This window comes from Empidonax traillii, unplaced genomic scaffold (assembly GCF_003031625.1).
Source record: "Empidonax traillii isolate 1590-97213 ecotype Southwest subspecies unplaced genomic scaffold, ASM303162v1 scaffold407:size753175, whole genome shotgun sequence".
In the NCBI taxonomy this organism is placed as follows: domain Eukaryota; kingdom Metazoa; phylum Chordata; class Aves; order Passeriformes; family Tyrannidae; genus Empidonax; species Empidonax traillii.
This window is the reverse complement of record NW_020955600.1, coordinates 495,662-518,027: the sequence shown is the minus strand read 5'-3', so window position 1 is coordinate 518,027 and position 22,366 is coordinate 495,662. Positions and strand designations below refer to the sequence as shown.

General features: G+C 48.0%; 1 protein-coding gene across 3 annotated transcripts in view; it reads right to left on the bottom strand.

The window, feature by feature from the left end:
* The window catches only part of LOC114062430 (vascular endothelial growth factor receptor kdr-like), a 122,363-nt gene that overhangs the window by 44,101 nt on the left and 55,896 nt on the right, over positions 1-22,366 (bottom strand). For all 3 annotated transcript variants that reach the window (XM_027893813.1, XM_027893815.1, XM_027893814.1), the window contains exons 7-11: positions 21,130-21,289; positions 20,243-20,360; positions 18,345-18,520; positions 7,104-7,254; positions 5,022-5,127 (exon numbers count right to left, since the gene is read on the bottom strand). In XM_027893813.1, coding sequence (XP_027749614.1) covers positions 5,022-5,127; positions 7,104-7,254; positions 18,345-18,520; positions 20,243-20,360; positions 21,130-21,289 — 711 coding nt within the window. The remainder of the gene's footprint in view (positions 1-5,021; positions 5,128-7,103; positions 7,255-18,344; positions 18,521-20,242; positions 20,361-21,129; positions 21,290-22,366) is intronic.

Sequence of the window (22,366 nt, the reverse complement as noted above, 5' to 3'; positions counted from 1 at the left end):
TGAGGGTGGGCAGGCCCTGGCACAGGTTGGGCAGAGAAGCTGTGGCTGCCCCAGCCCTGGAAGAGTCCAAGGCCAGGCTGGAGCAACCTTGGCCAGTGGATGGTGTCCCTGCCCATGGCATGGGTGGGACTGGGTGGGCTCTAAGGTCCTTCCTACCCAAACCCTCCTGTGATCCTGTGATTCAAAGCAGGGCTCACACCCCAGCTGCTTCCCTTGCCTTCTGCTCGGAGCCTTCACTCCCAGACAGAGCCCTGAGCTCCTGCTGAGGATAAACCTGCAACTGCCTGGCAACTCAGTGTCCCTGCAGTGAAAATTCATGAACTGTTTACAGCCTGGAAATCTGCATTTTCTACTTTACCTTCTGCTCCCTGTCCTGGCCAAGAGCAGTTCAGGCTCAATGACACATCAAAGCCCTGCCAATGAACTCCAGCCACGAGTGGAGCACAAACCGTGAGGCTGCTCCATCCTCGGCTCCTGTGCAGACGGCGCTGGGACCAATGGTAATTAATAACAAATTATTGGCATGGCATGTCTAGACATCTTCCCAGTGGGAGCTGGATGAGATCCTGGGAGTTCACTGCATACCAAACACCACACATCCCAGCCTGTGACTGGATTTGCAAGTAAAGGGCTCCATTTCCTATGACTTAACCTAAAGGCCACCCAATACTGCGAGCCCAAAGAGGGCATTATTAGCTAATAAATAATGACTATGAAAGAATAGACTAAGTTTAAAACTCAGTAAGAAAAGGAATAAAATGACTGAGCTCTGAAGAACAGCTATGATGAGTAAATAGACACTGCTGCTGGGAAAACTCCTAATGGAATAGTTCAATAAAGTCCGTATGTCCTGCACTGTAATATTCCAGAGCTGATAAAAAGAAATTACTTTAGAAGCAGCCAAATAACATTCCACAGCCATGTACCCTGAGTGTTTTAAGACATCTTGTAGTAAGGACAGAGCAACAAGACCTTTTCTTAAGCTGGAGCCAGCATGAATTAACGTATCTCGTTGCTCCTTGCTTTCTCTTTCCTTTGTCTAATCCCTCCCTCCAACAGCTGTAGTTAACAGTTCTTTCTCTTTCACTTCGTTAGCTCTGCGTGGGTGAAAATGAGGAGTGCAAAACGTGGGTGGAAAACTTCTCAGCTGTCTGACTCTGGAAGAGCTGGGCTGGAGGTGCGAGAGGGAGACGGAATTACAGGAACTTCAGCAGAGACCCCGCGAAGAAAATATTCAACTAACTCCCAATCCATCTACTTGAATGGCACAGAATAACACTTGTTTGCATAGCCTGACAATTCTGATCCATGATGTTGGTTCATTCATTCAAAACATGCTAAAGGATGGACTGAGGCTGAGTGGTAAGAGAAGCCTGTGAGCCAGCTGAGACCTTCCATGTTTGCTCCTGTCTCGGGCAGTGGGTGTTTCTCTCCCTGTGCAAGGAGAACAAGCCTCTTCAGAGAGTGCAGCAGGAAAGGTGCTGGACTGGGCTGGAAACTGGGGAAACTGGAGGCTTGAGGTGCCTCTGGAGGAAATGGCATTTCTTTATCTCTAGTACAGATGGGCAGATCACCCTCTGGCCCTGGGATTGGTGGGAAGGTCCTGACCAGGACTGAGCAGTGACCACCCCCTGCATCTTCCTCACAGCCTGTGACTGCAGGAAGGAATTTAGGAGGGCAGGGAAGACACAGGGCCATTTCTGATGTCCTTGCTGCTCACCAGGCTCTCACAAGGCCTGTCAGGACAGTGTGGTGCAATCCGTGTTGTCCTGTGCTTGGGTAGTGCCTGAAACATCTGGGCTGCTCTCCCAGGGAGTGGATTCCATGTTCCAAACCCCTCCTGTGCCTGTTCACCTTCCCTGCCAGGCACTGCTGGACAGGCCTGGTGGAGCTCACTGACACTGGGCACCCACATGGGGACAGGTTTAATCCCCCTGGCTGAGCTGCTCACACACTGTGCACCAAACACACCCCACTGCTCAGTGTAGCCTTTCTGTTCCTCCAAGAGGTCTAAAACTGGCATTTTTGGGTCAGTTTTCTCAAGTGGTTGCAGAAACACCCCCGTGGCCAGGCCACTCTCTCACATCTACATGAAAGGGAGAAGAGAGATGAAAAGAACCCCCCAGTGAGGACTGAATTATGGATGAGCCTTGCTGTTCTCCTCTGCTGGCTCCTCTTCTCCCAAGCTCAGGCCAGGGTGTTATTTTGCTAACAGGAAAGAAAACAAAATAGTAACCTAACTCCTTGTGACTTGAAGAGGAAATTCAGGCCGTTCCTGCAATCACAGGTGTTTCACCTGGTTGGAAAAAGCAGGATTCAGAGGGAGGTACATGGGGCTTTAAATACCAAAGGGAAAAGTTCAATATTGACTCAAAACCACTGGGAAAATGACTCAAACACAGTGCAGCGGCCTCAGCCATTTGACCAAAACTTCAGTGAAGTCCATTATACCCTTAACCATAACCACATGCTTTTCCTTAGGGATGAGGCTCAGCCTTTGGAAGGAGGGAAGGAGGTGAAATTCACTTCTCTATCTATGGAATAATAATGGAATCATCGTTAAGATGATGATGACAAGACAGCTCAATTTTACACGCAACTCCTGTCAAGAGTTGTCTGAAGATCTTCATGTGATCAAAGAGCACATCAAACACCAGGGGTTTGCTGGAAAAATGTGTGCTTGCTGCTTTGCCAGCTTGCTTTGAGAAAGCTTCTGGATCTGGTAATCCCAGGGCAGTTGTTCCCATGTTTTTATCAGCTCTAGACAGTTAATGCATGTTTTCATGCTGAACCAGCAAGTGTTGCTGCAGCTCTTGGAGGGTGAACTCTGGGGATGCTGAGGAATCCTAGGGATCAGGTGAATTCCAGCTTCTGCTGCATGATCTAGCATTCATTGACAGGCTCAAACCCCACAGGCAAATCACCAAGCTCAGCTAATCCCAGCTTCATAACACAGTCCATGAAAGCCCTGCTCAGTCACACTCCAGCATCTCCATTATTTTATCTGCCCAGTCAATGCTGATGAATTACTTGCACCAAGTGCTGAAACCTGAGGTTCATATATCTAATTATATTCAGTCATAATCTAATTATATTAATTTGCATAAATCTTAATCAGGACATAAAAATCATTAGGAAACACCTCAGACTGTGTTTTCAGCCAGTGGATCAGCAGGAGATGAAAACAATGAACATACTATAAAGTGTAAAATTGCGGGGCTCGTAACTTTAATACTGAAATACGTAAAAGCTGAAGTTAAAGGGTTGTAGGGTGAGCTACAACCCCCGTGGAGCATGTCTAAAACCGAACAATTCAGGATGTCTGGGGTGTGCAGAAAGAGCTGAGATGCTGTGCAAGGAGCAGCCTCGGGGCTGTTGGTGGCACTCAGAGTGCCCCAAGCTCCTGGGGACAAGGACACCTTTGAGGACTGCGTGGGGACCTTGGATGGATGTTCCCTTGTGTTCCTCACTTCCACAAAGCAGGACAATTCAGCAACCAAGAGATATTTTGAGTCAGAGCAACTGTGAAAACTCTTTTCTGTGGGGACTAATATAACTTGAAGACTAATCATCAGACACGAACTAAGCTCTGGGACACCAGATCATATATTCTGACAGACTGTATATAGAGATATGTGTGGAGGGAAACAGTAGCCAGGAGAGCCACAAAGCTCTTGTCAGCCCATGCAGCAACCAGAAAGTCTTAGAAAAGGACAAAACTTTGTAGGTACACATGTTGCTGACCTCCATTTCTGTAAGTAATTAGTACTTTGTAGGGATCTAAAATTCTTACAGAATATATGGAAACCAGAGCTTAAGGGGCACTATGCCATCTAAATTAATCCAACTTATAAATATCTTCCAGCAATGGAAAAACTCGGAAATGAAAGGCGAACAGTGATTTTCTCCTTCCCAGCCCAGCCTCCATGTTTTCAGATTATGTTTAGAACTGGAAAGTCTCCATGAGAAAGAGCAGATGGCTAAGGCCCTGGTCCTGCCAGATGCTGATTTAGTCTGGACCTAATCCAGAAGAGCACTTTAGCTTTGTGCTCAACTTTAGGCATGGGAGTAACTCAAGAATCATCCTCTGCTTAAAGATGTACCAGGACATAAGTTGCATCATCCAGCACCTTGCAGGATTAGACCATCTGGACCATCCACCTCAAAACCTGTACCTGCAAACCCACTCCTGAAGCCACAAGCTTCTGTAAGTCCAACAGGTGAATCAACTGTCCAAGCCAGAGCACAGCAGAGCCAGGAGGCTGTGATGGGAAGCCCCAGTGGAACAACTCAGCAGCTTCCCAAGGGTCAGCATGGACAAGTCTAAACACCACTCAGCACCACCACAGGTACCCAGGAGGCACTGAAGAGGTAATTCCTGGCTGGGATCTCTGCAGCTTACACAGGAAGAGTGATCCCAGTGCTGGTGGAAGGGGGAGCAGGCAGGGAAGGGGAGAAGGAAGGCCTTCCCACCTTCATGGAGCCAGTAACATGGCTGGCAGCCCAGATGGGTGAGGAAACGTGGACAACTCCAGCTGAGGCAGGCAGGGCCTGCAGGTACCTGCACACCCTGAGAACAAGACTAGTTAGCTCTGGCCACTGCAGGCCTCTCACATCACACCACTGTTCTGCTCCTGCTGCTGGGAGGAGGCAAAGCTGGGCAGGACAAAGTGCTCTCTAAGTGTCTCAGGGTCCTTATCTGTGCTCACTTCACAGGACCCCTCGCACTGAACTGCTCTTACACTTCTCAAGACTGAGGGAGACACAGAGGGTTTTGACCCAAAACTCTTTGGAGAGTTTGAAACAGGCCGTGTGACATCATTCCCAGAATTCTGGTGTTTATAAGCAGTGAAATGATCCCAGAACTGGGGAATTCAAAGCATGCTAATAACCCACAGCAGCTTGGGAACCACGGGACAGAGCTCCAGGACAGAGCTGCATGTGAGCACAGAGCCCTGGGAGCAGCCCTGGATCCCATGGCATCCCATGACATCATGGCTCAGACTGCATCCCACACATACCTTTGTTTTATCCCCGTGCTTCATGGGCATGTTCTCAATACTTCTGATCTTGTTGCCTGTGACCACGTTCTCCCGAACCACCACTCTCTGCCCCTCGGGTTTGCACCTGCAGGGAGAGGAGCAGAGATGGTGTTCAAGAACAAGACACACCACAGATAACCAGGGAGGTGTGCTGAGAAGATTGTCAGTCTTAGACAACAGTCTTCAGTCTTGAAAAACTCCCAGAAGTCTGCTGTCACTCTGTGAAACTACTGTATCCCTTCATTACAGCATCTCAAAACTATTTACAAACCACCTTGACAGAGGTAGACAAAGATCAGCATATGACCAAATAGGAACTCCCCAAACTTTCCAAAGGTTGGAAGTGGAAAATACTGGGTAAATAATTAAATCATGTGAGTTTAATCTGGCTAATATGAGTTATATTTCCAAATTCAAAATGCCAGTCACTCAGAACTGCGGGGAGGTGATTGTTGCTGGGTCTGTCTGCTCAGCTTTCCAACAGGAAGTGTGGGCGGAGGGAGTAGAGTGGATAAATACTGGGATAATGACAGCAGAAGGCTCCTTTAATGTTGCCCATTCCCCAGTAGACAGCACATTTGTGCCAGTTATCAATCTTCATTCTGGAATATGGACAAAGAGCAGCGTATGGAACATCATGTGGAAAGGCACATGGGCACCATCCCAGGCAAAGGGCTTTTCTGTCTTCCTTAACTCGGAAGAACTGAGCAGACACAGGTTTTCTCATGCTTAGAGGTGCAAAGGCTCTGAGCCCACCGCAGGGTTACGGGAGGTAAAATGAATCTCGACATCTGTAAGTGCTGACCAAGGGCTGATCCTGCAGGAAACGAACCCATAAATCAGCCCTGCCTTGGTCAAAGCCACACAAGACACTTGGGCAACTCCCTGGGTCAAGGGAGGGTTTATAGCTCTCAAAAGAGCCTAATTAGATGTCTTGAGTGACTTCCTGCAAGGCACAATCCTGTCCTGAGGATGAAGGGAAAAAACCCGGAGGAAGTCAATCACATCACAGCTCTAAGGAACAATGATGGTGTTTTGGGATTCAAAGTGCACTGGTGAGGCAGAGGAGGGGGAAGAGAAAGAGAGAGAGAGAGAGGAAGTGAGACAACAGAAGGAAACGGGGTCTGTGTCATTTCCCACAGGAATCCTCCTCCAGCTTCTGCTGGCGAAAGATAAGGCTGCCCCAGGGGCCAGGAGAGGTAGAGCCACTCTGCAATTGTATTTAGATTGATAAGATCAGAGAGGCAGAGCTGGAACAAGGGTTATATGAGGTCCTTTGCCAACAGGTCACTGGTTTGAGTCTGGCTCAGTTCAGCATTCATGACCAATTCTCTCTCCCTACACAGAAAGGCCTGGAAAAGATCTCAGGTCATCTCTGTGGCCTTCCTACGGAATGCAGAACCTGTTTCCATGTGGTGTTTCCATTCTGCTCTGGTTGAACTCCCTGAAGCAGCAGCTCCTGTTGCTGCCCTGCAGTGCCAACAGCCTGACCTAAGCCAGCAAATCTTGGCTCCTTATTGCCATGGGAGCAGTGGAACTCCCTGGCTGAGGTACCGGGATACTGCCCTGGAGAGGGACACAAGGTCCCTCTTTAGACCCAACCTGAGAGTGGATCACCCAACACCACTGGGACTGCTGCAGCAGAGAGCCTGGGAAAGCAGCTTCTGCGTGCTTTCTCCCTGAGTCATGGCTGTCTCATTGCACTTGGAACAGCACTGGACTGGTGACAATGTAAGGAACTATCTGACACTTTTCTCTCTTGCTTTCTAGACCTGCCTTATTTTTTTTATGGGTGGAAAACCTGCCTTCAGCCCTCTCATTGCAGAGAAGAGTTGAAGTGGTCACTTTAAACTTACTTCACACAGTTCAGATAATATACAAGGTGCCTGTAAGTCAAGAAGAACATACACACCAGACATAAGTTGGGCTCATACCCCTGGAGATCTTAAATGGGGAATCACTGCTTGGGGTTTTAACCAACAGAAATAAGACGTGGTGGAAAGAAACAGTGACTTGGAACTACCATTCTGGAACATGTTCACCCTTCGGAGTGTCACTTACACTGAGTCTGTGAGGCTGCAGGGCTGCCACTTCCACTCGATCCTGGGCTCAGGATTCCCACTTGCAGTGCAATGGATCTTGTCTTTACTTCCTAATTCCACCCGCACGATCTTATCAAAATCAGTTTCCTTTTCGTAGATTTTGGGTCTCTCTACAGGAAAAAACACAACACACCACAAAAAAATGCAAATGAGCAAATTTACTTCCACGGTCACGATCCTGGTCCTGTTTCCATAAAGAGTTTTGAAACCTTTGGCTGGGAGAAGTGGTGATCTGATGAGGCTCTTGATGTGCTGGGGGAATTCCCAGCAGTACTACTGGGAGCATTCATCTGCAGAAATGTGGGTGTTGGCCATGCTATTTCAGAACTGCAATGCTACCACGTTCATCCTAATCACCCTCAAATGTTGTTGTGGACCTGCTGTATCCTGGAAAAGTTACGCCATGAAACACCTACTAGTCAGGCACTGCAGGATCAGGGTGTGAGTCCATGTACTGTGGGCATGTACTCCTGAGAGGAACCTTATCAAGCAGCTGCTGCTCTGCAGTGCTGTTACCATTGTGCAGGCCCTCAGGGGTTGGCAAAAACAGTCTTTTTGATCCGAAATCTTTGCCTTCCTTTTCTGTTTATGTGTAACGTGCTCTGGACGAAGGGGAGAAGAAAGCAAGGAAGAAGTGGCGTGGAGAAAACACTCACAGAGTAATGCCAAGGAATTCTCACCAGCAGCAAACCCATTAAAAATGTCATGGCATTATTCACATCTGGAGGGGTTGCAAGATCACACCCTTGGACTGGAAATCTCTCAAGAACAGACTTTAGTGTGACACTTTGAGGGCTGCTTGTTGCCAGCAGGAAAGAAAGGCTTGGTCCCCTCTCCTTCCAGCTCCCACAGGAACACACGGAGAGGAGAAATAACGCTAAAAAACCCCCAAAGTGAACTGAACTTTTCCTAACCTCGCACAGGGTGGGTTGGAGTTTGGGGTGAGAGCACAGGCTCTTCCCTTATGCAGACAGCTCTGCCCATCCCTCACCGTATCTCTTTGTCTGCTTCTCATAACAGGAAATCAAACAGATTTATTGGTCGGGGTCCTCCTTGGGACACCCCAGTGCAGCCAAGTGTGGCTGCTCTGCACCGAGGCCTTTTGACAACTTGGGAAGTGAATGCAGATTAGATTTCTATTTTTTGGGTTAACTTATTTCTTCTGCTGTCAAGGAGACCCAAGATATGTAAATATGAGCTACTGCCCACCTCATCAATCTTGAGCCCTTCCCCTCTTTTTTTTAATAGCTTTTTTTCCTTTCCACCCCTTTACTCTTTCGAGAGGACTGACCAGGCTGATCCCATGTCTTGGTGGGATCCTCGCTTTCCATCTCTCATGGTCAGACTCTGAAAGATCTTCTGACCTCATCACTGTGTGAAAACCCATCAGCATTTCCTTCTCCACCACAGGGAAGGAGCACTGACTGGAGCTGGGTCAGCCATACCCCATGCCGTAATAAAACATTATCTGCTTTAAAGAACCTTCATTAGGTCCTGATTAACCTTTCCCCTCAGAAACCCAAATGACAGCCCATGTTTGGTGTGGCTCTTGTGTTCCCTTCTGCTTTTTTGATCCCCTTTGGTTGGGTCTCGTTTCCCCCACACATGATGTGCTATGAGGCTCCAAACCTCCCCTCCTCACTCCTTTGCTCCTCCAGGGAGAGGGACTATCTGTCTCTGAAGGAGAAGATGGAGAAGGGAGCAGACAGGGGAGACTTGAGCCCAGGGTGAGGGTCTCTCACACTGTCCTGCCCCTCTGTGACACACACACAGTGTTTCCTGAACCGCATCGCTCTGGCTCACACGACGTTCTGCTGACCAAGTGCTTGGAGATTCTTGAGCAATTCTCAGGAAAACGTTGAAATTCCTTGTAACTGGCATCTCATTTCCCACCATAAAATTATTTCTGATCATAAAACTAATTCTGTAAAGCTCCCCAGAGAGAGAAGTACATTTTTCATTATCTCGGACATTTTTTCTTTTCAGTCTCAAATCCTGTGTTTGGCATTTCTGGACTGCACTCAAAAGCATGATTTTCACTTGGAGAAAGAGACTCTGAGTTCAGTGTGAAAGGTTACTCAAGTGTTATGTTTCTGGGCTGTAAGAACAAAGGCTTACACACTTAGGGAGGGAGACTGTGTGGATTTGTGTGTGTGGAAGAGCATGGGGGCACAAGGGTTGATCACAGTCTTTCAGTATCAGGAGATTTTTCTGTATTCTTGGTTGACTGTTATTTAAATTGTCCTTCTAAAAAAGAAATCATAATTTTAACTTGATCCAATTCTAACAAGAACATACAGGAGTGACAAATTACTTTACTGCACAGCACTATTAAATATGACTCGAGACCTAAAATGAATCAAAATGATTCATCAATTGAAATAATCATTATTTATGAAGTTTAAGCAATTATTTTCTTAAAATTTGAGGGGTTGGCTAAAAGTGCCTCCCCATCTGTTCTTTGTAACACAGTCAGTGAGGGGTCATAGCTAATTATGGGCACGACACGCAGAGATTGAGGCAGTTCCTTGGTGTCTCCCTTCCCCCTGCAGGTTGGGATGGAGGTGGGTGGCACTCTGCAAGTGACTCTGAACTGCAGCTGAACACAGTGAGGATGAGGCTCTTCCACAACCCTGAACGTGCCTCCTCTGTGCCAGGGGGGTGTTGGCCCTGTTGGTTTGTGGTGGGGAATGCAGAGGGCTTGGATGAGGGATATTTCTTGGGATGAGAACTTCCCAAACTTTGCTCACTGTCATGGCCGTTCTACCTCCTGTTGTGCCATCCTGAAGCTTTTCAATTCCCTTTGCTCAATGCTGGGCCAAATCCTATTTCCAGGAGTTGCCTCCCTCAGTGATGGAACACATTAATGGGGCTCTGTGGTAGGACTGGCCTTTTAGACTGGCTCAGACTGGGTGGTTGCTCAGCGGGTTGGCAGCACTTTCCACATCAGCCTGCTGAGGAGTTTTGAGCCCAAAGCCTGGGATTACTGAGAGTGCACATAGCAGTGTGCTTCTCAGGCAACTCTCCCTCCTCCAGACAGTGCTTTGCTCTTTCCCCTTTGCCCACTAAGCAGCACAGTGGATTTTCCACGAGCTCATCCCTGCTCGAGTCCAGGTGTGGGGAAGGCTTGGGGTACAAATCCACTTGTGAGCAATGCCAAATCCAAGGGCATTTCTTGTTGCATCCAAAGTGTGGATTTCATTAACACACCTATACCTGGGTTTTCAGCATGCAGAAGAGAAGGAGCTGTTGGGAGCAGGGAGCTGTAGGACTGGAGGGTCTCCAGAGGTCCCTCCAACCCAGCCATTCTGTGCTTCTGTGATTGAGTGATTTAGTTCCGTGCTTGGTGATTTCACAGGCATGGCACTACTGGCAGAACAGGAGGTGGGTAATCAAGGAAAGCACCTCTGCACAGCCCTTGTTCCCACTGCTCCTTCCCTCCTCCAGGAACTGCAGAGCAGGGTCCTCCTGCATCCTCGGAGCTCTGGGACTGTGCCGAGCCTGACCTGCCCCCTCTGCCACCCTCACCTTGGGTCACCTCCCTGTGGATCCTTGTCCCAGCCAGCAGCACCTGCTCCAGTGGTGCTGAACTGCCAGAGCAGATCCTCCCTCACACTTCCCTCCTGATCCAAATATCCTTTGCTAGCCTCTTCCTTGGCTTTCCACTCCCCCTGCACAGGGATCTGCTGCTCCCTCCCAGCCTCCCATCTCATCCCCTTGGCCATCACCCTCCCAGGCTGGATTTTCTCAAGCAGAAGCCAAACCAACCTTAAAAGCTTTCTGCTGCCTGGCTGCCTGAGGAAGGCGCGATGTGCAGATGGCTTTAAATGTATCCAAAGAAATGGCTTTTCTCCCTCCCTGGCTCCAAGTGTGACTGTATCCCCAGCTCGCTTTGCGGAGGTGCAATTGCTGGTGTGAGAGCTGACCTGAATAACTAAACACTTTGCTGCTGCTGCTGCGCTGGGAAATGCAATCAAAAAGCAGTTCTGTTTACTGTGCCTTTCAAATTGATCAGCATTATGCAAATCTCACCTTACTTTCTGGTGTTATCTCTACTTTGTGGCATTAGGAACAAATAATATGGGCAAGGATTAGGACATTTAACCCTCTGACGTTACTCCCTCTACATTCAGTGCAGGTGCTCTGAGGGGTGGTACACCTGTCACCCAGAGGAGCATCCAAATACAGAGAAAGTTTCTCTGCCTTTTTTAGGGAAACTTTGCTTTACTCTCAGCGACCTCTCACAGAACTGCCATTTATGTGCCTTCCCCTCTACCGTTTAAACCAGGCTTCAAAAAATGTTTTCTTATGAAGCACATCATTAAAATAGCACAGAATGGCCAGTGGAACATAAGTCTCAGCCTTAGGTACTTTGCTGGACATGGGGCTTCGTTAAAACCATTGATACAGTGGCAACTGGTTTGCTATTTATCCTTTCCCAAAAGCAAAAAATATTTGCACTTCAGAGTCTCTCATCTGATGTTCCTGCGGCACTTAATGGAAACACAAGCTCTGCAAGTGGAGCCAGGTGAATATTCTGTAAGGCAGAGAGGGATGTTATTAATGCAGACTGGGACTGGGCAAACAGGAGGGAAAGGGAAAACAAATCCCAGAAAGAGAAAGTTGTCTGGGCTTGGCTCAAAAGTGATCTCTGGAGTTTGGTGAGGGTTTTCTGTCTGTCTTTTCTGGAAAGGGAAGGGAAGGGAAGAGAAAATGAGTAAAATGACCTTAAAACACAACTTTTGTTTCAGACTGACCACGACATTGTGTTTGACCCCACTGATTTTCTCTGAGAGCTTGTTCTGGGCTGGTTCTGGCTGCTGTTTTATTTCCCATAGCTCTGCAGCCAGGGCTGCTGTGAGGTGGGTGAGCAGCACCGTCCCCACGGCACCTCTGGGGAAGCAAATGCCACGACGGAACGAATGAGCGGCCAGAATCTCTGTGAGTCACCGCCACGGCCAGGAACAGAGGGAGGGGCAGCGATTATCGCTCTCCTGCCTAATCCCCAGTGCACACATTCCCTGCTGCTCCATTGTAATCCGCTGTGGTGGGCTGGGAATGCCAGGGGATGGGAGCCAACGGGAGACAAACCGGGCAGGTGGATCCCGTAGGAACAGATACGAACAAAAATCACAGGGCACTTGACCTGCCCTACAGGGCATTTTGTTGTTCAAATGGCAGTGCAGCTTGGTATTGTTTTTTTCTGACCTGGCACTGTCACTTCTGGATGTGTCTCTTGCCTGAGTAGGAAGAAAGCTCTTCTCCAGTCCTGTACCACCTCTCCCAGAGCTGTCATTCACCCCTGATGCACCCAAGCTTTGGGACAAAAAAGAAAAAAAAAGGGTTTTCCCTTTCTGTCTCTCCCCATCTCACAACATTTTGTTGTGGCTAAACAGAGTTCAAAAGCAAATGTGTAATAATGAACTGCTTCATTTTAAACAGAGCAGACAGTTTACTAGGATTTTTGTCTCTGTCCCCTTTTCCTGCTTTCCAGAAGAGAAAAACACCCATTAATACCTGCAGGCTTGGCTGAGGGACACCATGGGAAGCACATGCTGCCACTTCCCCACCTGCCCCCACTCGGGGTTTTGGGGGCTGTCAGACAGAAATTGCTGCTGCAAAGACAACTGACTCAAATGCCTTGGATTCTTCTGGCAAACTCCAGCAGGCCCCCACCTTCCTCTTCCTAAAACTGCTTTGGCTACTCCCAACAACACGAAAATAGCTCATCTGAGTTGTTCTTTAGGGGCTCTCCTGGGAGTGCCCCGAGGCTGAGCGGGGCTGGACTGGGGAGCTGGGACTGAGCAGGGTCTGCCTGATGTCAGGGGGGATGCTCTTCAGATTGTGTCCTTAATTAGTGTGCTGGAAGGGCCCTCTGCAGCCTCCTTGTGCTGCTACACTTTTTCTTTTCTTTCATATAACTCCTGGAAAAAGTCAGTTATTTCTCTCCTGTCTGTGTCTGATAAAGGAGACTGGAAACACAGGCTGGATCTCCTTGCCCTTGCTCTCCCCAGCTGAGTGTCCTGCATCCAGAGCACTGAGCTCAGCCATCACTGCCAGAAGCCAGGAGGAAAGCAAAGCCATGGGCTTGAGGAGGAAAACACTGGAAGAGCAGTTGGATTGAGCCAGACCCTGGTTTATTTTGGGATTTCTAGTTTGCTCGGCTGGCCCAGGAGGTGGAAAATTGGATTTTCTATTTTGCCTTTTGCTGAGTGGCTCATCCTCCAAGGAGCTGTGCGGGAGCTGGATGGGATGCACAAAGGAAGGCCAGCCCTGGCAGGACACCGCAGTGTGCAGGCAAGGCATTTTGTGTGGCCCTGGTTCTTGTCTCTGGCTCAGTCCTTCAGCCCAAACATCAGCTGGATTTCGCTGATAATCCAAGGAAAGCCTTGTTTCTCACACTGCAGCAGTGTTCAACTCAGATTTCAGTGCCCCTTCCAACACCAGAGACTCTGCCACTCCCCCCTCTGTCCTCCCCTGGCTTTAGCAGAGATCCACCACTCTAAGATCTGCTTTTGTCTGAACTGGCAGGGCCCAAAAGCATTAACCTCGTCCTCAAGGCTCTTTGCCCTCTCCAGACTACTCTGGGTCCGGGTGAGGCGATGGGGTTTTGCTCACATGGATCACCACATATTTACTGGCTTTTACCGAGGTCACTGTGGGCTCCTTTGATGTCAACTCATCCCTTCAAGCCAAGGAAGGTCAGGCACAGAACTGCCTTTGCCTTTGATTTTAAACCAACTATGAAGAGCTGACCTGGCTGCAGAGTGGGGCAACGTGCATCATTAGGAGCTCTGGAGCTGCTTCTCCCTGGTAACATGTGGAGGTGCAGCCAGTGCCTCGTTGTCATAACAAAGCACACGGCAATGCACACGTGAATTCCCCTGCATCCCTCTTATTCCAGGACACAGGGAATTCACCAGGAGCCAGTGAATTTCTGCTGCCTGTGGTAAAGGCTATTTCTAGCACTTAATCCTGCATTTCTTATGGATACAACACGAGCTTGGGAGATTGAGGACTCTGCGAGGGAAGGTAACTTCAGTTGGCTGGAGCAGCTGGAACCCAAAGCAGTATTTGCTGGAAGAGCCTTGAGGGAGCACAGGAGAGAAACTTTGGGACAAAGAAGAAAGGCAAAGGGTGAAGGAGGTTATTCATCCCATTTTGGAATTAACTTATGCTTCAGTACACTCCTCACTCCCTATGTGGTGGCCAGAGCACGCTGACTGCTCCAAAAGAGCTCAGCAGGAATCCTGATGGACATGGATGACTTGGACAAGGGTGAGAATGAAACACAGCCTGCTTGTCCAGAAATAGATCTGAGGGGGTTGTTTATGTTTTGTTCTGAAACTGCTTTGCACTCCAGCCTGGAATAACTCTTTTCTCCCACATTTCTCCTTCTTGGCTGGCTCAGATGTTCAGCCACCAGCTGTTTGCTAGGATTGTTCCTTCTCCTTGCTCCCTCCCTCCCAAATTCTTCAGGACATTATTTTCTCGAAGCTTTTCTCAATAAGAATTTAATCAAACAAAACAAAAACACAGCAACCCGCCGCTTCTTGGACAGTGTTTGATGTGTAAATATGTAAAGAAGGAGTGTTTTGAAAATGCAGTCAGCTGCCTCCTGGGGACTTGAGTCCTACAATGAGCCAAGGTGACTCCACAACGAGATATGTGCTCCTGCAAGATTAAATTCCAGCTGCAGTGGGAGCAGGGGTGACCAGAGGCACAGTTAAGCCACTTCTTAAAGTGACATTTTTTGAATAGCAGCACGGTTGTCCTCCAGGCCAGGCAGCTCCTTGTGTAGCTTGTCAGCCAGGTCCTCGCCTTGGGCTGGGGTTGCTCTCAGTTCCCACCCTGCAGCTCTGGAGTTATTTGCCCATTTTGCTCCCTTTTCACTCTCTGGAGCCCAGACAGTGATACCCCTGCATGCACTTAGCAGTTTTATGGCCAAACCAACCTGGGGAGGAATAGTTGGTAATGTTCTCCCATGTAGTGAAATACCCTGTACAGTGGATGTCAGAACTACTGTGATTGCTCCCAGTTAAGTATCCAGGAGGTGACTCACAGGAAAGCTGTAGCAGTGCAGGTCAGGAGAGACACTGCATCCAGGGCTCAGGCAGGTGAATTCTGATCTTGTTCTCATCCTGCTTAAAGGATTCTCCTCTGCTGCCATTATTACTGAATAAAATACACTGCAAAAATTAATACAGTGCCATTTCGTGGACAAGTCCTGTTGCTGCTAATACTGTTTGTGAAAAACAATTCACAGGACTAGTAACTTTAAACTTCTTCTATACCTCGTCCAAATTTGCAGCTGATGGGTTTGTCACAGCAGGCTGACTGCCAGCAGTACTACCTGTGGCACTTGGGAGCATTAATGACGGATTATTATGAAGAGACTCTCAGAAGAGGAGGTTGGGTGATTACTGATCATTTCTTTAGTGCCAGCAACAGAAAACATTCAAATGACATTGATCTTCTCATTCAAAAGTCTATTTAAATGATTTTCCCTCTTCTCTTTCACTCTATGGATCAGAACTCACTCCCTCCCACAGATGCAGATCTGAAATGCAAAGACTGGCCACGGTTTTTTGGAGCAATCACTCAAAAATGTTTCTCCCCGGTCTCAGGGAGCTGGTACCTGGTTATTACTCAGCAGGAGGTTTATCAGGAGCTGAACTGCTGCAGGCTCCACCTTTTAGACTCAATGCAAAACTGATACTCCTACCACTGTGTGCACTTGAAGCCCAAGAGGATTTTTCCATCAACTCTACTAATCCCCATGTTCCGATTCCAGCGTCAGTAATTGCAGACTGCTTGTGGCTCCAAGCAGAGACATTAATCAACCCTCCAGCTCAGAGGTGGTGGGCAAGGTAATCCCTGCATGAAAGGGCTACAAAGCATGTGTTGGTCTCCTTCTCTGTCTGTGTGTCTGCCGAGGCTCCAAGCAATTTAATCTGTCCAGGTGTGATACCAGGATATCAGTCATGATGACTGGAGATAAAGCGTCAGGTTATTTGCAGAGACTTAAGGGGAAAATTCCAATCTGCCTTCACTTGGGAGCTTCAGAGTGGGTTTGAAAATAAAGCAAAGGATGCTTTTTCCAGATCTGGAAAAGCAGTCCCTTTACTCTGGTGGGAAGCACAAGAAATGGGCAGTTTGCTGCTCTTGGATAAGCTCCAAGAGCAAAATGTGCCTTTTTGGTCTCTGCCCACATGAATCACAGCAAAATGAGCCTCTCCTTGGTCCGAGGGCTTCACACACGTCAGGGTGGGGCTGCAGGGACGAGCCTGGCAAAGGCAGGAGAGATTCCCTGGGTGATCTGTGTCAGCCCTGCCTGCAGCCAAGGCAAACACCCCCTTTGTGTTCAGCCTTCAGCTGAACCCACGGCATTCCTGGGCACGTGTTTGCCTTGCTTGCTCTCATTTCTGCCACGGCTTGCTGTCAGCAGGAAAGAGGCACTTGCTGTGCATTTTTCCTGTGCTTCCCCAGGTGACAGTTGCTCCTGCAGGAGCTGGACTTTGCAAGCTCTTGAGAAGGGGTGGGTTTGCAACTAAATACTTATTGCTGGTGGAAGTCTTTGCTGGGCTGAGCCCGCAGGAAGGCTGAGGATGAGTACCAGGCATGTGAGGGGCAGGATCCACCATCCTGGACACACAGTGGAGATGAAAGGCTTGTGCTGCAGTGAAGAGCATGGGATGGTTTCCTCCTGAAATAGCATCTTGCCGATAGGAACAAGGGCTGTTTGTTTTTCATCTGCCTGTTTGGGGAACGGCTGCCCTTCCAGTAAACGGTCTGCTCTGCACGCAAAGACCAATATTTACCTTGACAAGATAGTTTATTATCATTCTTAATTTTCTCTTCCTCTGAACGTTTCCGTTCTCTTAACAAGAGGCAAAACCATTGTATGGAAAAACAATCTCAAGTGAACAAATTGCTCAGCTCAACACACTCCTCCTCAGCTGAGCTGCAGTACCTGACCATAAGCATGTTCTTAGCTCTGTCCACTCCTAAATCACCCATTAGTTTATGTCAGGCTTAAGCTTAAGCTTTTTTAATCTACCATATATTTTTTAGCATTTTTAATAGACCGGATGTGCCTAAGTGACAAGTCCTCCATTTTTTAGGCGTTATTCCTTTCTGAGAGGTGAAACAAGAAAAACACAACTGCTGGAAGTTACGTGGTGCAACAATACAGAAGTATATAAAAAAATGGAAAATTGAGGCTATTTTTAGGTGTAAAAAGGGTAAGGAGAGAAGAATTCACCACAGAAAAAAAAGCAAACCTGTCTCAATAACTTTATCTACCTGACTGCCCAAGTGAACCTCAGGAAATACCAAGGGAAGCAGAGTTTTGCTGAACTCCTGCTTGTCCTCATGATTTAATCTCTGTTGCCAAATTCAGTGGATTAAAAGAGGCAGTGGGTGTGCAAAGGGACAGTGTGCCTTTGTCTTCCATTTTCCCAGTGAGAGAGGTTAATAAATGGGACTCCCATATCTATTTTCCCTCTATGGCAAGTGAACCTGCTTCAGTGCACACCACAGTTTACTGCAGTTTTCTCCAGATTCCCCTGAAAATCAACCTATCTCTCAAGTGCTCCCAGCAGGTAAAAGACAGAACAGAAAATACAGACTTGGGAAGTGTATCTGGAGCAGGATGATAGACAGACATGAAAGCCAGGGCAACTTATCCAGTTCCTTCCCTCAGCCCTACTGGGACTCTTCCTGTCCCAACAGATGTTCTCCAGTTCTTTGCCCAACCTTGTTCTTAATCCCAAGGGATAAAACTTCCATCACTTCTCTTGGGAAACTGTGCCTGCAGTTCTAAGACCTCACTACTCGATATCCTCCCAAACTCCTATTAAAATGTGAAGTTTGTTCACTTCCAAGCCCTTTCTGCTTCCCTCTGTGGAGCCTCACACGGTGCTGCAGCTGATGGAGGGGCAATGTCTTGGTGGACAGGGGCTTTAGGTGACCTGGTTTCAGACTAACTCCTCTCCATTGGGCTGCTCCAACTGAACTCGTGGTGAAGTGAGGGGTTCAGTGGTTCCCGAGTGAGGTGGTGACCTGTGCATGGTGCTGTGGCAGCTCCTATCAGCTAAACCCCAGGGAATATCCCCCATTCCCGCTGGCTGGGGAAGTAGGATCCCCCAAACTAGGATAAACTCCCCAGCAGAAGCCGTTATAAACATCACATCCTTACCTGTCACCACCAGCTGCATGGTGAGGTTCTTGTAGAGGCCGTATTTGGGGTTGCTCAGGACAATGGTGTAGTTCCCAGCATGTTTGGGTCTCACATCCCGTATTCCCAGCCTGTACTTCAGTGGATCTGGCTCGTAGCAGGTGTGGTTGTCCTTGATCAGTTTGCCATCCTTGTACCTGTTTTGGAAGTCCCATCAAGGTTCATTGAGAAGGTTTTCCCTCAGAAATGCTGTGACCCACTCGGTGGGTAAAGAGTCATCCTTGGGAGCCAGTAAGGGTCTATAATATATATATTTTATATATGTCTATAATCCCTGCTTGAATCTGATATACTTCCACACTTGAACTGAGCAGCATCTGGAGTGCTTGGTTTCCAGTAAACAGGAAAAAGATGGATCTGAATGAGCAGAGCCTCTCACATGCTCAACTGCAGTCAGAAATGTACATCTAAATGCCCCAAAATCATGGTGGGTGGGCAATACCAACTGCTGTCCTCAGCTTTAAAAGAAGAGATTAATTAAGCAAAATTCTCTTCCAGTATATGTATGTGACCCTTTGATGTTTCTGAAAAGGTAAAGTCTGTGACCTGGAGAAAGACAGTCAATAGGAAGCTCAGTGAGGAGTTCCCAGCCTGGAGGGTTCACTGGGAGTAGGAGAGCAGGCTCTGTATGAGGAGGTTCCTCTTCACTGCTAATCCAACATGCAGATCTGGGTTATGGTCAGGAAACAGGCCAGACTTTGCCACACACAGAGCTTTAGGCTTGGTGCAAGGAGAAGCTGGGACACATGTCCTACTGCCTGTGAATGCTGGAAACTTCCTTTACAGTCATTAAAACAACTATCCTGAGAGACCTCCAACATCAACAGCTGCAGCTTCGAGGGAGGACAGCTCTGGTGGTCCCAAGCAGCCCCCAAACAGCTCCACGCTGAGCCTGAACAAAGCCTTGGCAGAGAGAAGGGCTCAGTCCCCACCTCAACTCCCAACATCCCCAGATAACAGCAGCAATTAAACCCACCTCCTGGCAGCACTCATTTCACTGATTTGACTAATGTTAGAGAATTTAGGGTTATTGCACTGCTAATAAAACACAGCAAGGCCAGCCCTGAGCAATCCCTGTTGTGCCTGCCAGGCACTGAGCTGGCCAAGGACAGGCGCTCTGGGCAGTGCCACCTTCTCTGCCAGGACAGGCAAACCCCTGCCAGATACCCCATGGGATTTCATGCAGTTAAAGATGTATAAGGCATTGGATGGGGTTGTTAACGACCCCATTAGAATTCCAGGCAGAATGAAGCCTGGAAAAGCAGCAAGAGAGAAGACAAGTGGTGAAAGGGCAAGGAGAGACAGGAATGTCTCCTGGAGCTGCTGCCGTGCTGCCCCTCCTCTTTAGCAGATCCACTACAGTCCCACTGGAGCCCTTGGTTTGGTCTGGAGGATTCATTGTATTGTTTACAAGGATTTGGTGGTACAGGATTGGAGGAAACTGCTTAAAAGTTATGAAAAGAAACAATTTGTCATGTTGAGAACGTGTCCTTTCTATTAACCCCTTGCAGACTGAGCACTGCTGAAGGGAGTCAACAGGCAACCCTTTCCCAAGAGCTTCCTGCTTGAATCTCCCAAACAGTTCTGTGTCCAGGGTAAGTGAAACCCTCATTTTTCCTTTAGGGACCTTTTCTGAATGACTGAAGGGAATACCAGCATGGGAATGAGGTATGGCTTGCCCAGCTCCACAGAACTAGGGCAGCTCAGAGCAGAGTCCCATCTCAGCTGAAGCGTGAGCCCCCAGCTCTGAGCATTCCCAGCTCTTATCTCTGTGCTAAGGAACAGTGACAATCTCTTCCAGACAGGAGCCCTAAAGGAGGTGCTGAGTCCCTGTCTTTGCTCTCGATGAGGGTACTCACCAGGAGACGCTGGGCCGAGGGAAGGCGTCCACCTTTGCAGCCAGTTTGAGTGACTTGTGTCCCGAGGTGATCTCGTAGTAAGGCCCTTTCTTATGTGAAACGGTGATGTAGGGTTTGTCTGGGAAGAGAAATGAACAGGAAGATAAGGAATGGCAGATCTGCCATGGGACAGTGCTCACACCTGTGAATTGTGCCGGGACTGCCTGGGATTGTTTCCAGTACAGATCTGCAGAGCTCAGCCAAGCAAATGCTCCTGAACAGCACAGCCACAGCCAGGAAGGGCTGTTTCCACATGAGGGACCTGATATGAAAAGCAGGGAATATACACCTGTATTGCCCCTGGATCGGGGTGTGAAAGTGCCTGGGGTGTCCCTTGTCCATGTGGAGGGACAGGCTGGATTTACAAGGCCCTCAGCACCACACGGGACTTTTTCAAAACAGTTCAGCTCCCAATTAATCCACATCCTCAGGTGTCACAGAACCCCAGACTGGTTTGGGCTAAAAGGGACCTTAAAGCCCATCCAGTTCCACTCCCTGCCATGGGCAGGGACACCTTCCACCAGCCCAGGTTGTTCCAAGCCCCTTCCAACCTGGCCTTGGACACTTCCAGGGATCCAGGGGCAGCCACAGCTGATCTGGGCAAGCTGTGCCAGGGCCTGCCCACCCTCCCAGCCAACAATTCCTTCCCAATATCCAATCTAAATGTACCCTCTTGAACATGTTTGAAGTCACAGTGCTGGGTGCTGACTCATGGAGGTTACAGATGACTGATGGTTGGTTTAACTAGTTGCCTTTCTTCCTAATGCCATCTCTAGAGCAACAGATTTCCTACCTCTAAGCTTAACAACCTTGGTCCCTGGGTGCCCTGGCTTAGCTGCAGCACTCACCATACACTGTAACTGTGACGTTGGCCTCCAGCCTGGTGGCATTGAATGTCCTGCAGATGTACAACCCTCCATCCTCCATGGTGACATTTTCAATTGTCAGGCTGCTGCCAGCTTTATACACCACGTCACTCCGGTCCATTGCTCTCCTAGGATGGGGGTGCTGCAAGTCAGGAAAAAAAAGAGGGTCAAAAAGCAGCAGAAAGAGGATTGTTTTGTTCAGCCTTTCAAAGTCTGCCAGTAAAGCAGTGATTCATACAGAAATTATCATATGTCCCCATCACTGAAATAAATTATATAAAAGACAAATCAGCAGGAAGAGCTCTTGTGTGAGGTTTCATTATTGAGTCTAATAAGAGAGACAAACAGAGTGGAACTGTGGTGCTTCTCTACTGAAAACTGAGCAAACAGGTAAATAAGGGAATGTATCAAAGCTCAGCCCTTCTCCAGGACCAGATCCCAGAGATCTTGGGGCAAAACAGCTGTAGGGTCAGAGCTGTGCCCTGAGGTTTTGGTTTTTTTAAAATTTATTTTGGTCACAGTCAGTGTTTTTCTGTATTAAAAGACTCCTACTTTCTAAAAGAAATATATTATGAGAGAAATATAATATATTATGACAGCCAGGTGCCAATGCAAATTCCTGTAGCATTTTAGAAAGCATTATTGCTTCTAATAGGATATTTTAACCCAGAGATTGGCCAAGAAATTTTACATTTATAATGTTGGAAATATAAGGAGGGTTCGTAGGAAAACAACTCTCTTCCACCATATGGGGTTCAAGAAATGAAATTCAGTCACACCAGTGCTTGCACTTCGATAAATTCTATGTTATGTTTTCTGTAGTTTCTTCACTGAAACAAACCCAGACGTTCTTTCTTTAAGTAAGCAAAATAAGTCAGAATTAATCAGTTTTTAGGAATCCCATTTTACACCTTCCCAAGAGGCCTGGATCCTTCTTTGAAATGTGTATTTTGCTGAACTAAAAATAAATTAAAAAAAAACCCACTAATTTTAATTCTGAGCACCAAACGGAACCATGAGCAGAATCGCAGGTACATTAACTGATTTGTAAAAGACCCCTTGTTCCCTCTGTTGTTTCCTTTGGAGAACTGAGAGGGTTTGGTACCTCAAATGCTCAGTCTCTTTCGTGTTTCCGCTTCACATTTGGCACTTTGGTGTTGCCTTCCCCAGAAAGCTCAAGAACATACACTCAGAATTTAGATTCCATTCTTTGCTGGCA